A 14,762-nucleotide genomic window follows, 5' to 3' on the forward strand; every position below is an offset into this window, starting at 1 on the left:
GATTTTCTTTACATTCTGTAGCATCAAAACGATTTTGATAAATGTAACACCAGGTAATAGGAGATATTACGACAGGGAAATTAAAGAGGAAATTTATACTTACAGGTTTTCTTAATTGTGATTTCAAATATTCATACTTTCGTTTATAATCTCTTGAATAAGGCACAGCCTGGAAAGAAAAAAAAAGTTTCATTTGATAATTAGACTACAGATAAAGCTAAAACTTAAAAAATCAGAACAAGTTTGGTTAGTTTAACATATATATTGCGTAAACTTTTAAAAGTTATTACATTCCTTACCAATTTTGTTTGGGATGCTTTGTTTCGGTAGTACCGCTCATGTAGATCGGTTATTAATTTAATAGTAAAACCCAAACCAAAACCAAGTAAACTACAAATAAAAACATAGCCGCATATCATTCCGATACAAAGCATTTAGTGAACACTGCTGTCTCCAAAAACTTTGAGCTGTCAAGAATAAATATTTCTTTATGCTGGAGCACAAATCATCTTTTTTTTTGTTCAAAGAGCTTTTATATCCTAAAAACTTTGCAAAGGAAGCAAGTTCTTAGTAACAAGGGGCTTCTGGAAAATACAAAGAAAATTTTTTTACTGAGAATGTTTGTATTCCACCTGGTGCTTCTAAAAAGCTCTCATCAGCTGTTGATTTTTAACCTAAAAAAGTACAGTTATTTAATTTCCTGAACAGTTGCCAGATTTCGCTGAAAATCAGCATCCTGTCCGTGAGACTCTATGAAAATGTTGATTTTTCAGAACCATTTGGCAATAGAGCTTTTCAAGGTTGATTAAAGTTGTATGTTGTCTAGATCAACAACAGGGAATGAAGAATACAAACAAAAGATTCTTCACATATTATGTTTTCATTCTTTAAATTTAAGAAAGAGAAAAACAAGCAAAAGATACATAAAATGGTGCTCAAATCAGTTAGTTTCTTATCATGAAACAAGACAGAAAACATTAGAAGATGACTCACCGGCCCGGCAATTAGAGGATTTGATAACCTAGGATCTTCCCACTGTGTGGTTCTAGTATCTGCAAGATACAAAATAAGACAAAATTAGCAAAAATTGATGGAGGGGCAAAAATTTAAAGAATTTGTATCAGGAGTGCAAAAATTGCTCGACTCCGACCGCAAAATGCTGTTGGCAATAAAAGTTGCAATTGAACTTTAGCATTATTTACGTTTTATAAAAATAGCCGCTTTGATTTTCATAAAGTTTCAACAGTTTCAACATTATCAATTCGGTGAGATTTGTTTTGAAAGCATTAAAATCATCAACAGTGACATTTTGAATCAGGGAAAGTGAAATATTTATAACGATCAAAATAATTAAATGCATTCTAGTATTATTGAAAATACTTACTGTGGTCGATGAAGAATATCCTATTATCGGAATGGACTCGTTCTTCCCAACCTTCCGGTAATGGGCCTAATTCATCTTCTGGTTCTTGTCGATGCTCCTCGCTTGTTGAATGTGACTGGTTGGGCATGGGACTTGCCCTCCCTGGCAAACAAGAAACGATCATGAGAAATCAGATGGTGGATACATTCGAGTAAGATAAAACGTATTAGATCTCTCTGCCTGACTCCAACTGAATATTCCAATGCATCTGCCTGAGCTGAGCTTGGATTGATAATCACTAGAGCTTAAGGTGATTCGATGGACGCCATATTTTGTGTCAGAACGGCATGCGATATATCGCATCAATTGGTTCCATATTTTCAGCTACTAGTCATTTTTCTCCAATTTTGAGATCGCAATTCTGTTGTCAGGAGACTAAAGCACTCACTTACCAATTTTAACAAAGAAATTCAACGTAATAAAGGCGCGGTTTTTTTAGAGAGAAAATATCACATTCGAGTACAGTTTCGATATCAGTATCGAATGCAATGTTTTCTCTCTAAAAAAATCCGCGCCTTTATTACGTTGAATTTCTTTGTTAAAATTGGTAAGTGAGTGCTTTAGTCTCCTGACAACAGAATTGCGATCTCAAAATTGGAGAAAAATGACGAGTAGCTGAAAATATGGAACCAATTGATGCGATATATCGCATGCCGTTCTGACACAAAATATGGCGTCCATCGAATCACCTAAAATGTTTTACTTTGATGGGCCTATTGCACGCAAGAGTTACAGCCAAATAAATACACTACTTGTAGATAAAATTGAACGAAAATCACATTGGGCACATCAAAAAAGTCTGAAATTCATTCCTTAGTGCGCAATCTGAGTAGTTTGTAACACACTTTTTCAAGTTCCCTGCGTCTGCGGGCAGTTTTTCTCCGTCACTGTTGACCAGGTTTGCACAGACAGAGGAGTCAGAAAAACTGATCTGAGCAAACAAACGATTCCACTAACTTTTAAAATTGTATGATTTCAATCGTTCTCAAGCCTTTGTTTCCTTTTTCTTTCTTCATTTTACACAGATAAAAGCATTGAATCAATTGAGATCTTACACATGGAGAGTTTATAACAGTTCGCAAGATGGTTTGTATGGGTTAGGTCTCTATCCGGGCAAACCTGACTGCCAGCCATCATGAAAAACTGCCCGCATACGCGATAAATTTGAGAAAGTGTGTTACAGACTAGGCGGATTTCGAGCTAGGGAGTTGATTTCAGACTTTTTGGATGTGATGAACATGATTTTTGAGCGAATTAACCCTCAGAGATGTATTCAGTTGGCTGTATCTCTTGCGTGCGACATACCCATTGATTATTTTTGCATTTTTTGGGCTTTCTTTCCCCACAAAATAATGTGGAGCCATCACTATTTAACCACTTTGTTACATAAAGTGCAAGCCGCATTTTTTGTGTTTTTTTTTGTTTGTTTGTTCATAGATTTTGTAGCAATGGGAGTGAATGCCGAAGCACTGTTGTGCTTAATACATGATACTGTATATGCTTGCAATGAGATAAACTGAAAAGAAGTTAATTCGTGAATACCTGTTCGGGGATCCACCCATGTTGTTGCCCGTGTATTGTGATCTATGAAGAAAACGCGGCCATTCGGCGCCACTTGCAATGACCAACCTGCGGGTAATCCTGCACCACTTGTGTTCTGGTTTGTTGATACAGGAGTGTGAACGACTGGCTAATAAAAAACAAAACAAGATAAAATTAGTAAACGCAGCACGCAGCAATTAAGCAGCCATTTAACTTTACTGCACCTATTTGTTGCTAATATATCCGTCAAGTATAAAGAGTCCTTTCATCTAGGATAGAAAGCCAAGGGCGTTTTCTACTTTATGTGAATGAGAATTCATCATATAAACTTACCCTTTTGTTATATTCCAGGCAAATAGGAAAAAGAGCCTGCAAAAATCCTGGGTGGCTATGTTTTCATTGATTCTTATAAATATTATTTTTGACGATAAATCCGAATTTCAACTTTGTGCCGAAGAATCCACACCGGAAAGCTGCCAAATTTGGAAAAAATGGCCTAAAACTGCCTCTTTTGCCCGTTGTAGCCTACCACTTGCCAAGAATTGCTCTGATGACAAAATTATTAACTCCAAAATTAAAGCTTGCTTGATTTCATATAAAGTTATTACACTAATTTTTTTTTTTCTCAAGACAAAATTAAACGCGCTATGGAGCTGTGATTCAAATCATGAACACACAATTTCGTGTCAAGAAACTATCTATAGCGACTTTGAAAGTTTTTCTCAGCTAAAAATTGAATGAATGAAAAACGGAAAATTGCAGGCATTCTCATTTTTCACAAGCTTTTCAGAGATGAGTTTGAAAAATATCGATCAAAAGCCCCATTATGAAGAATTTCATAAACGTCAGTGATGCCACCCAAAAAAAATGTTCAATATTGGACCTTATTGCAGAACAAATAAAAAAAATAGTCAACTTACAGTGCTATTACTAGTTGGGGTTGCTGCTGCCGCTACTGCTGTACTACTATCAACTGAATCAGTGCTCTGAAAAATAAAAAAATAAGTATCATCTAAGGTCTATCAGGACTAGGTAAATCATTATTACGAGGTGAGCAGATCAATTCAAAAAAATTAAGGAATGGGAAGGGGCTCGAACACCACAATGCAGGCTTCTCTCCTCAAAGTTAAAGCGTATTTTCGTTGATGATCGGTCGAGCCAAAATGCCGCGACAATGGCGGCGAGATGATAATCGGGTTTGAAAACAGACTTTCGAAATTGATGCTGGTTGGATGCCATCATCTTCATCAGGTCATTTCTAAACCCTACTTTTTCTAGGATTATATTTTGGCTCCAACGTTTGCAAGAATTCCACCTTCTACCTGTCCGGTGAGTCCCGATGTTGTTCCGAAAAATTATGATCGCGTCAAAACAAAATACGAAACCGCTTGATCCACCCATTTTGGTTCGACCGATCATCAACGAAAATACGCTTTTATTGTAGGATGCAGTGAACAAATTAAAAATTCCCAAATTTATATAATCACTGTCCAAGTAAAGAGGGTATTACCTGGATATTATTATTTTTTTTTTTTTGTCCGGTTTTTCTAGATATCTGAGTTAGAAAACCGGACAAAAAATAATATCCAGGTGATAATAATCCATCCGGTAAAATGATAAAACCATACAATCTAAAGAGAGGGTCTCAATTCCATAAGAAACTTTCGATGATGATCGTTTCGATTCTGTGACGTTTCCAGGTGATCGAGAAGACAGCTTTTGATTCTAAAAATCTGAGATTAGGAATTGAAAACAATCGATACACTGAATGCAGGCGGGATGCTTTTCAGTCGCAATGTCTCAGAATCTCTGTTGACACTTCAATTATAACAAGGAAAGCAAATGCATGTAATTCGTTGAAAACATTACTGAATATTCTATGATTCCAGAATATTCATACTGATTAATTTCAGGAAAATAATCTGTTAAATACCCCTATTAAATTCAAAATAATAATAGAGATTCTGAAATGCCGCAACCGAAAAGTATCTTTCTGACATTCAGCGCCTTAATTATAAACAAATACAAAAAAGAGATGTTGTCCTATAATTAATAATTGAAAATACACTAAAAATGACACTTCATAATTTTAGGAAGCATAAACTAAAAAAGTCAAGGATTTTGAGAGGAGAGACACAAATACCTTAAACAATGCTTTTATAACTTCAGCAGAGATTTTTTTAGAATTAGTAGAATTTTGTCCAAATTTCTCTGCGAGTAAAATGAAAGAGAACTTTGACAAAGAAAGCAGGTAGTTACAGAAATACACTGCACAGTCACGACATTTTTTTGATCAACCCAATGATAAAATTACAGGATCCTCAAAGATACCGTAACTGCCAAAAAACAAGTATTTAACCGTTTGAGGAAGCTAAGATCTCAAATGCTACGGGGGAAGAAAGTCATTACAAAAATCTACAAATGGAGATTTTCAATCAAAGACTGAGACTGTCCAGCTCAAAAATACTTAGAAATATTACATGGGAAACATTCTAATTAACAGATCTTGTGCGATGGACAAAATCTAGATTCACGACTCTAATATCCAATGGATGACGGGGCAAGGAATCTATGGAAAAAGCGGCAACCACTGCTACAAGGAAATCTGAGCAGTGTTTACCTCCTCCAGATTGAACCAGGTCAAACGACCCAGTTCTTCATCTTCATTATCGTTTACATCGCTGTCATACTCAAGGTCATTCTCTAAGGTTTGCTCTTCGCTCGATGCATCAAAATCACCGTTCAGCCTGTGATCTGTGTTTGACGAATCACTTTCCTTCGAGATTTAAACAAAAAAACATGCAACTATTTTGTTTACTTCAAAGCAAAAAAAAAAAAATTAAAAGGAACCTAACATAAAAAACCTGATATTTCATAGAGTCCCTTTATACTGAGAGTCAAGACAATTTGAATCCATTTCTGATTGGTTCCCGTATATTAGGCCTCCACAGTGTCACAAACGGGAATAAAGATTACATTTTCACCAATTGCAAAGATTATAATCTGGAATGGACCAGGGAATTACGGGTTCGGCAAGGAACAAACGGAATGAGAGGAGGAACGGAGAAAGGCATTTGAGAATGGGCCGATCAAAGATTACGAAAAACGTTCAATTTCTGTAATCTTTATTCCCGTTTGTGACATCCATGAGCCGAATTGTCTTGACTCTCAGTATATAGGGACTCTAATATTTCAGGGAAACAGATACTTAAATGATAGTTAATCAATTAAATGTGCCATTCATCATAACGGAAACCACAAAGAGGAACAGTCTGGTCTGGAAACGGGTGATGTTGATTGGGTTGCGTCAGGTCAAGATTGACATAGTCTTCAATTTATTTTTTTTTTTTTTTTTCAATATTTAGGGTACATCAACTTACGGTAAGATACATAGGATCTATATGAATGTTTGATAAGAATATCTTAAATATGTATACGTAGATCAGAAATGCCCGAGAGGACATAATAAGAAATCCAATTCCCAGGAAGGCAAATGGTCAGTAAAAGGAAGAGTTCTTCTAGGAGTCATGCAAATTTCTATTCAAATATTAATTCTACGAGCAAAATATTTATTTTCACCCGTTGAAATTCACAAAGACCGCAGACACAAAATGTCTGAAAATGTGATCTTTTTATGAATTTCTCGTGCACAGCAAAAAAAATCTCAAAAACAAGTAACCTGCTTTGAATGATGATATTTCAAGTTCATTGGAATGAAAGAGAGTGATTAAATTTTACGGAAAACTGAAATTTAAAAGTGGGAAACAGGAAAAGGAATTTTTTTCGTTACCTGTAAACTATTTTCTCTGCGGTCATTGTCAGCACTAATGTGAAATCTTCTTTGAAACTCTGTGGCGGCTGTCTCTAGACTTTGATTATTCGGGACCTCCTGAGCCCTACAATGCAAAAAATACAGACCTCAAATTTAGATGCATGTCAATTATACTAAGAAAGCATATTAATAAGAATCATTGAATTGACCACAAGACAGAGTAAGAGATTAATCATAAAAGAGAATTCTGCAAAAAAAACCGGCTTTGTTGCTAACTAAAAGTTGATAGAATCTTTACGACCTCTTAGACACCATGAGCTTTGAAAAGCGTGCTGTCAACACTCCAATTTTGAGAAAAAGGGAGGTAAAAAGTGAATTTTCCAGCATTTTTTTGTAGTACTAGGTAAATATTTCGCAAATTCTGATTGGTAATTAATGAGAGATTTTGAGTTCTTGCCAGCAAGGGCAATAAGACAGACCAAAATGATCTAATTCCTCCAAATAATAACAACTTGCTGTGCAGTGTCCACACACGCTGATAGCCTGCTGCAAGAATTCATTTAAACACATCTAATTTTGAAGATTTTTTCGTATTGCATAAAAAGAAATTCAGGTGAAGTGAAGATGCTTACTGTTGTAGGGTCGGACGTTCCCACTGCGTAGAGCGTGCTATGTGATTGACGTAGTAGGTTCTTCCATTGGCATCCTGTCGCTCTTCCCATCCAGGCGGAAGAGCATTTGGCTGTTCCACGTTACCAACGAACACAGGCTGATTAAATGTACATCGGAAATAATGGCGTTACTAAACATCTAGTAGTGCGGCAGTTTTTCATGGCAATGTGCTGGCATCATGCATAATATCATGCGAATTTTTAACTTAGAGGGTTTTCTAATCTTAGGATTCTTCGTCACTCTGACATTCCCTCATTCTCCAGGTTCATTTTTTCCAAATCAAAAGAAATGTAAAAATAAACATAGCTCTGCACAAAATAATGCGGATCAGTAGGGGCTTGAACTTCTGAGGGGAAAAATTCACTGAAGACAGGTAAAGGCACTCCTAGGCTCAATATCAAAGCCGAGCGAAGCTATGCAAAAAATCTTATTCTTGCACAGGAGTGCATGAATATCTCGTTTACACTAATCTTCTCCCTGATTGTTTCTTGAAGAATTTTTTGTACTGACTTTCCCGGCTTTTCGGGTCACTAGAAACCCTGGCCTTTTTTTGTACGTTTTACCTTTTGGGCAGGATACCTAGGAAAAATCGCTTAAGAAGGCAACATTTTAAGTTGGAAACATTGGTATGCAGTAGTAAAATTCAGCTTAAAGGAGGCAAGACTGTACTTTCAGATCTCTTAGCAGTAAAAATATTTTCAATTTTTAACTTAATATTACGATTTACTGCTAACTTCAAGTCCTCCTCCATAAGGAACAGAATAAGAAAAATTCATTGAGCTGCAGGCTGATTGTTGAAATAGATAGACAAAGCTACAGACGAAGAAGACAAAAGTGATATGGAGGGATTCTATTGGTGGAAGCGGATGGTTGCAATGGACAAAGAAGGCAGATAAAAGACTAACTATCTGCAACCCATGAAAGACTCTAAAATTATTCCATAATTTTCTCCCTTAGTCTATGGGAACCCACCATTTCAACCAGTAGGATTGCTCCATACTCCCTTTGTCCTCTTTATATATTGCTTTGTCTGTCAATTTCAACAATCAGCAAGCTGTTGGGGTATAAAATTCTCAACCTCATTTTTAGACTATGAAATAAAAGGTATAAAAGATGCGTCAATGAATTTTGTGATGTTGGAAATTTTGTTTTGTTCATCAGACACCTCTTTCTTGAGTATTATATTTTCTTGTATTGCTAGGCAGAGTTTAAAATTTAAAAGGAAAAACTCAATGATCAGATTAAAGGATGTAAGCCTGAAACTAGAAGAAAAAAAAAGATAGAGAAAGCAGAGGAATGCAAAAGAATAGAAGCAAAATACGTGCATATACCTGAGCAGGCGTTTCGACAGCTGTCTCTTGGTCGACCATTTCCCACCCGTACTCTTCTTGTAGACTGCCAACATCATCACTAGGAACTCTCTCACCAGGTAAAAACGCGTGGTACAGCTCTAGGTTACCTTTCACACGAGACCTGACGCCACGCAATCCACTGAAAAGAAAAAAAGAGAAACATTAGGGACCTAAAAAGTTTCGATAAACAAATAAAACCCATAAACCACCTCTTTTCCTTTAAATATGAACTTCTATAAAATTTTAAGAGATATAATGGGTGGATATAACGCCAAAATAGCAAAAATATTTGGAATTGTGAATGAAAACTATTTTTACCAAAATGTCAAGATTTTCTTACTATATAAATCACTATGATTCTTTTCCTGCAGCAACAAAAATTATATAGGCTAAGCTCTGCAACAAAGCACAAACTACATGAAGAGAGTTGGCATATTTTCTTTTCTTCATTTCACTTTAACTTTTTGACAGCCATTTTGTGCTCATGAGCTTGGCATCAGGGTATCTCTTCCATTCTTATAGGTTCCTCTTGACAAACGTTTGCTCCAAATCATACTCCATAATATAAAATCACAAGAATGCCTTGTAACAAATAATGCCTGAGAAGTAAAGCGCCTCCCGGCAGGAGGGGGGGGGGGGGCGCAAAGCAGTCAGGGAGTGTAGTAGCCTCCCAGTCAATGATAACACATAATTGCAGAAACCAACATAATGTACTACACATTATCTGTCAGCTGAAAATCATTTTCAACTCTGGTTTTAGAGTTTTCTCAATTCAAAGTTTCCCCTTTTTTGGCATCTTTTCCACGCAAGGTAGACAAAAAAAACGTTTGTCAGTCACAACTTGTTAAAACAAACTCGGGGAAGAATGAGGTGAATGGTAACAACTGTGCATTGAAGTATGGACATTTAGTACATTAATGTTATGTGCTCATTTTATTCAATGGTGAATGACTTTTCACCCAATCACAATGCCTAGACTTTACGAAGAGTGATCGTTCAAACCTGTGCCATTTTCGTGTTTGTGCAAAGAAGCATCTTGAACAGAATCCGTATTTACACATCTGAAAATTGCTCAGGGAAAAAGAGAAAAGAAAAAACCCCGATGGAGTAGCACTAAGCCACGGTAAAAGAGATTAGTATAAATAACTCAACAACTCCACTCTTGACTGAGCTGGATAATTAACCACATTGCCAACATGTGCTCATTGAGTGATGCCCGCTAATTTTAAAACTAATGGGTGAGACTCCTTAGAAATTCCTCAATTAAGCTGATAGGCGTTATTTTCAATACTCCCTGACAAGTTAAAACACCTCTTACAATTAGCTTGATCAAATCTGATAACAGCTGCTGATAAGACAGAAGTAAAGAATTACTAACACTCAGAAAATTGCATCACTTCATATACAACACAGTATGCACTCACGTTTTTTCTTGATGATCTGTGAGTGTAAACTCCTCCAGATTCATTTGGAGAATAGATAGGTGTAATCAGTGAATTACAGGTTAAAAAAGGGTGAAAAAGTTCACATTCCAAGATGCAAAATTTTCATGATAGGAGAAATGTAGAGGGATATTTTAGACTGCATTTTGCAATTTGGAGCAAAAACTTCTGACTTAGTTTAGAAACAACGTATGTACCATTAATAGAGAAAACATTAGTGTAGTGCCACTAAAGACAAATACGTTTTATGGATAAGCCATAGATTATAGTTCCGAGTTGAAGAATGCAGAGTACTTGATTTTCTTTGTTCGTCAATATTACTGTTGTGTTGTTGATGTAGTTCCTCATTTTTCTACTGTCTTCTAGTGTCTATTTTCTTTTGAATCCCCACAACTTGGGATATTTTCTGGTATTATTTGCCACAGGATGCAAAAATGCTGGATCGCCAGAAACAGTCAGCATTACGCAGACTTTGTCATTGATTTCGTATAATACACAGGTAAAATATCAAATCAGGCATTTTGTCAAATACCTAGGCAAAATGTCAAACATTCTCACTCAGATTGAAATTTTGACTCTCTGCTAATTTTGGACAAAATAATATTTTTAAAAATTTGCATCATTGTATGGATTCTGTATTAATTTTTAGCCCAGAAAAAAAAAAAAAAAACATTAATTTCAAAAGGTACGGTATTTTTTAAAAAACAGGATTTTCACAGTTTTTACAGTTGAAACTGTTAAAAGTACATGAGGAGCATTTCGAAAATAAAAATACAAAGATAGTTCGTACCTAGTTTGATGAATTCTTATTTTAAAAAAATTGAGAATTCGAGAGCTCTTTGTCCAAGTACATAAGAAACTTCAAGAACTTTCGCAATTACACTATCTGCCTTGGCATTTCATAAAATGCCTGATTTGACTATTCGCCTGCAATGCATGCATTCAGACTTAAAATGTTAAAGTATAATGAGTTCAAGTAACCTGCGAGGGCGCAAAATATAAAATTTTGGGGGTATCACACGGCCTTCAACTTCTTTTGGTAGGTTGGACAGGTAGAGCTCCACCATACCAAGAAAATCATCTCTTGTCAGTCTATTCTCATCAAAAACCTGAAGAACTAACTTGTGCTCAGCTGGTTTGACCTGCAAAAACATTACATTTCAATTTCATTGGTGGTCAAAAAAGCAAGGAACCGCTGACATACAAAAAATTCAATACCTTGTTAATGATGGGCCGCTAGTTTTGAGCTAGAAAAAAACCTCACATGTTTCCTCTTCAAAATCTCAAAAATTAGACAGACCTCATTAAGACTTAAACTTAAAATTGTACTTATCGAATTGAAAATTAAAACCAAATTGCTGGATTGGAATACTTTTTCCTTAATACAGGAGTTGCCCGGGGAATTCCAAAACAATACTTTCTCTAACCTAGGATAGCGAGAAAGTAAAAAGTATTAATGTCAAGATAAAAAGATAAACAATCATTCAATTCATATACTTAATCTGGTTTTATTTCCCCTTTTTGGAACATTTTGACTAAAAATCAGACGAAATTTGGGAATCTTGAGTTTTGAATGTAAATAACCACATGCACACAAATTTTCTTTGCGTTGTAGTTAGAGTCAGGTGGGAAGGGGGGGAGGAGCATGAACTCATTTCTAAATCTAAGTACAATGAAGCAATTACTCTCTCCCTTCAACATTAGTCTTAAGGACGAGTGGTGTTCACATTTTATCAAAAAGTCAAAACCTGACTACCAAATTAATGGCTTAAGCTTGCGGTTAAAAATGATAGAAGCAAAGGAAAAGAAACAAATTGTTTCGAGGAATGGGAAAAACAGGGAGGAAAGTAGATAGGCACTTGGTGGGTTTCTTCACACTGAGGGTGGAGGATGGAGGTGGTGAGGCAGGGTGTTTTAATAGCCGGTTAAGTGATGCTATCACAAATGCTACAAACTTGCTTCATTCAATAGCCGACAAATCAATTCTTCATAATTGCACTTCTTTTGCAGACCGAGAGAATTAATACAACAACTGTGCTTGTTACAGGAGGCAGTGACTACGGAGCCGAGAGCTGTGCAAGAGGAAAGGGAGGGCTTCATGATTTTTTCTTTCTTGGAAAAGGAAAAAAAGTAAAATTTTATTTTCGGAGAATGAAGAAAAAATCTATTTGGGGAAATTTTAATAATGACATCGATTTTTTGACAAGAAGTCTCGAATTCTGGAATTTTCTCATTCCCAAACTTATAAACAACTTAATGAGATTGGTTTTTTTTTGTACTTGATTTTCAAAAGAGAAAGTTTTTTTTCTCCGATGTTGGATTTAAATTTTGAGTAATTGGTGAGACTTTTGGTAGTCCATTTTTGGATGGAATCAGATCCATTTCTTATGTTTGCGGTAAGTTTGCTCACCTGAGAAAGTACATTTATGCTAAAATATTTTTAAAAAAATGTAGCTTTTATAAAAAGAAAAACAGACAAAATTGCAAAACTTACTCGAAAAATAAATTCTTCATGCCAACTGGGATTTAAAGTCTGAAAGGAGAAAGAAAAAAATTATCAGCACAGAGTAATTTATTCCTGATGCACAAGAGAGAAATCTGCAAACTCTTTACGAGCATTTTTAGGCATGTAAAATTTCATTCACTGGTCTATTTGCTGGTAAGTTTCTACCCTGAATGGACTCAGATCAACAGAAATGCATCAAAATGAATAGAGTTAAAACTGAGTAAATAAGGTTTAAAGTTTTATTCCTTCATAAGACTGAATATTAAGGACAAAGTTTAATTACTATTTCCTCGTTTAAAACATTTTTTCTTGACTTTTAATTACTACCACTACTACAACTTTAAATTACTTTCATCTCATTTTTTCAAAGAAATAAACTTGGTGCGTTTCCATTTGACTCAATTGGACGTATTTCTGCCAAACAGAACTATGTGCAGTAAGGCAATGAAACCCATAAGAATATGTGCATAACAGGGCTCACGTCATAATGCACTTAGTTTTGCTTGGCAGAAATACGTCCAATTCAAATTACCACATTCAAAAATATTAGGGAAGATTTTTTTTCAATGCTTCAGTCCATCTATTAGCATTGAATGTATGAATAAAAAATCACCCGCACCATAGGTTATTTTGCTGTGATAAATTTGGTAAACAAAATGTTCGATTCTCTCTTTGCCTTTAATGTATGTACAAAAATTAATTTTTCAATTTCATTCAATTTATATTCATTGATCCTTTCAAGTGAATATCAGACCAATATTGATGTGAAGGATGAAATAGTTGACATCATAACAAGGAGGCTCTATTGTGAAGTTCCAGTGATTTTCCTGGTTAAATATGTAACCGTTTAAACAAACCCTGAGAAGAGATTTTAGGCAAACATGGTGGAGACTAAAATCAAGAATTGATATTACCAGGGTTTTTTTTGCTTTAAAAAAGACAACCTTTGACTGTTATTGAAGAGAAGAACTTAGCATTCAAAGCAGTCTTCTCTTCATGTGAAAAAATACCCTTACTTTTCCAAGTTTTCTATGATTGCATGTCGCCACTTTGAAGAACATTCCTCCAATTTTTTGTCGCAATAAAAGAAAATATTGAGAAAAATTTGTGACCCAAACATACGTTGGATCCATTAGAAAAAAGGGACACATGATTTTATACTTATAAAAACACAACAGAGATGAGAGAGGTACTTACTTTTTTCTTAGTTTTGGTGAGAACTGAGTCAATTGTTACATTTCCATTGATTGTGTTAAGATCTATTTTGACATAAGGATCGCTGGAACAAAAATTTAGAAAGAACTTGAGTATGATTAAAAATACATTATGGCCTCAGAAAGCAAGATTCCGATGGCTCCTGGAAAATTTTATTCAAAAAATTTTGCTGTTTCCATATTTAACGAGTGACTTTAAAGATCAGTAAGAAAATTATGAATAAAGAAGTATTCATGGGTAGAGTGATGGGATAATGGACAAATTCTAAATTGCAGAATCTTCCATTACTTGCGTACGTTGTTTCTTGTAAGGAACGTGTCCATTTCCAAATAGTGCCAAAATAATAGTAGATATCATCATGTTCCTCAAGAATCATTTAAAACTGCACATGTTTCTATTTGGAAAAAACTCGTTCATGTATGTTTTTGTTCCCAATTTCCACACAGCAAAAAAAAAAAAAAAAAAAAAAAAGGACGAAAGCTTCTTAAATCAACATTGAAGCTGAAAACTGGCAACTGATATCAATATTTTTCTAATTTGTTGAGAGGAGAAACGGCCTCCCCCCTTTTTTCCCCTTAGAATGAATGGGTGTAAACATCAACATCTGGTTCCGCAGTTCAGCGCTGAAATTTTCAATACCTCATGGCTGATCAAATCATTCCTCACTCAGAGAGAAAAAATTCCTTCAAAACTAAACTTTAAAAGTACTATTATGAGCGACGACTTGTCACTATTTTGAGAGCAGACGTTCAAATTGCAAAAATAAATGTCAGGATAAAGTTGGGAAAAGTTCTCCTGAAAGATGCTATAATCTCAGATAAGTGGATTGATAATATTG

The 14,762-nt window shown here is 35.3% G+C and overlaps 1 protein-coding gene and 1 long non-coding RNA gene across 5 annotated transcripts in view; one reads left to right on the forward strand and one right to left on the reverse strand.

The window, feature by feature from the left end:
• Positions 1 to 14,762, reverse strand: part of Nedd4 (E3 ubiquitin-protein ligase Nedd4) — a 31,212-nt gene that overhangs the window by 9,470 nt on the left and 6,980 nt on the right. For 2 of the 4 annotated variants that reach the window (XM_019045893.2, XM_019045895.2), the window contains exons 3-13: positions 13,907 to 13,988; positions 12,698 to 12,736; positions 11,185 to 11,345; positions 8,741 to 8,900; positions 7,370 to 7,506; positions 6,756 to 6,861; positions 3,886 to 3,951; positions 2,966 to 3,113; positions 1,385 to 1,525; positions 994 to 1,052; positions 104 to 169 (exon numbers count right to left, since the gene is read on the reverse strand). In XM_019045893.2, the coding sequence (XP_018901438.2) occupies positions 104 to 169; positions 994 to 1,052; positions 1,385 to 1,525; positions 2,966 to 3,113; positions 3,886 to 3,951; positions 6,756 to 6,861; positions 7,370 to 7,506; positions 8,741 to 8,900; positions 11,185 to 11,345; positions 12,698 to 12,736; positions 13,907 to 13,988 (1,165 nt within the window). Of the gene's footprint in view, positions 1 to 103; positions 170 to 993; positions 1,053 to 1,384; positions 1,526 to 2,965; positions 3,114 to 3,885; positions 3,952 to 6,755; positions 6,862 to 7,369; positions 7,507 to 8,740; positions 8,901 to 9,763; positions 9,936 to 11,184; positions 11,346 to 12,697; positions 12,737 to 13,906; positions 13,989 to 14,762 lie in introns of those variants that run through there. The other 2 variants (XM_019045894.2, XM_019045896.2) reach the window with 2 other exon arrangements.
• On the forward strand, positions 10,083 to 12,465 carry LOC109033334 (uncharacterized). Its single transcript, XR_002009034.2, has 2 exons — positions 10,083 to 10,702; positions 12,251 to 12,465. It is a non-coding gene; the product is annotated as an uncharacterized lncRNA (long non-coding RNA).

This window comes from Bemisia tabaci, chromosome 9, assembly GCF_918797505.1.
Source record: "Bemisia tabaci chromosome 9, PGI_BMITA_v3".
Classification (NCBI taxonomy): domain Eukaryota; kingdom Metazoa; phylum Arthropoda; class Insecta; order Hemiptera; family Aleyrodidae; genus Bemisia; species Bemisia tabaci.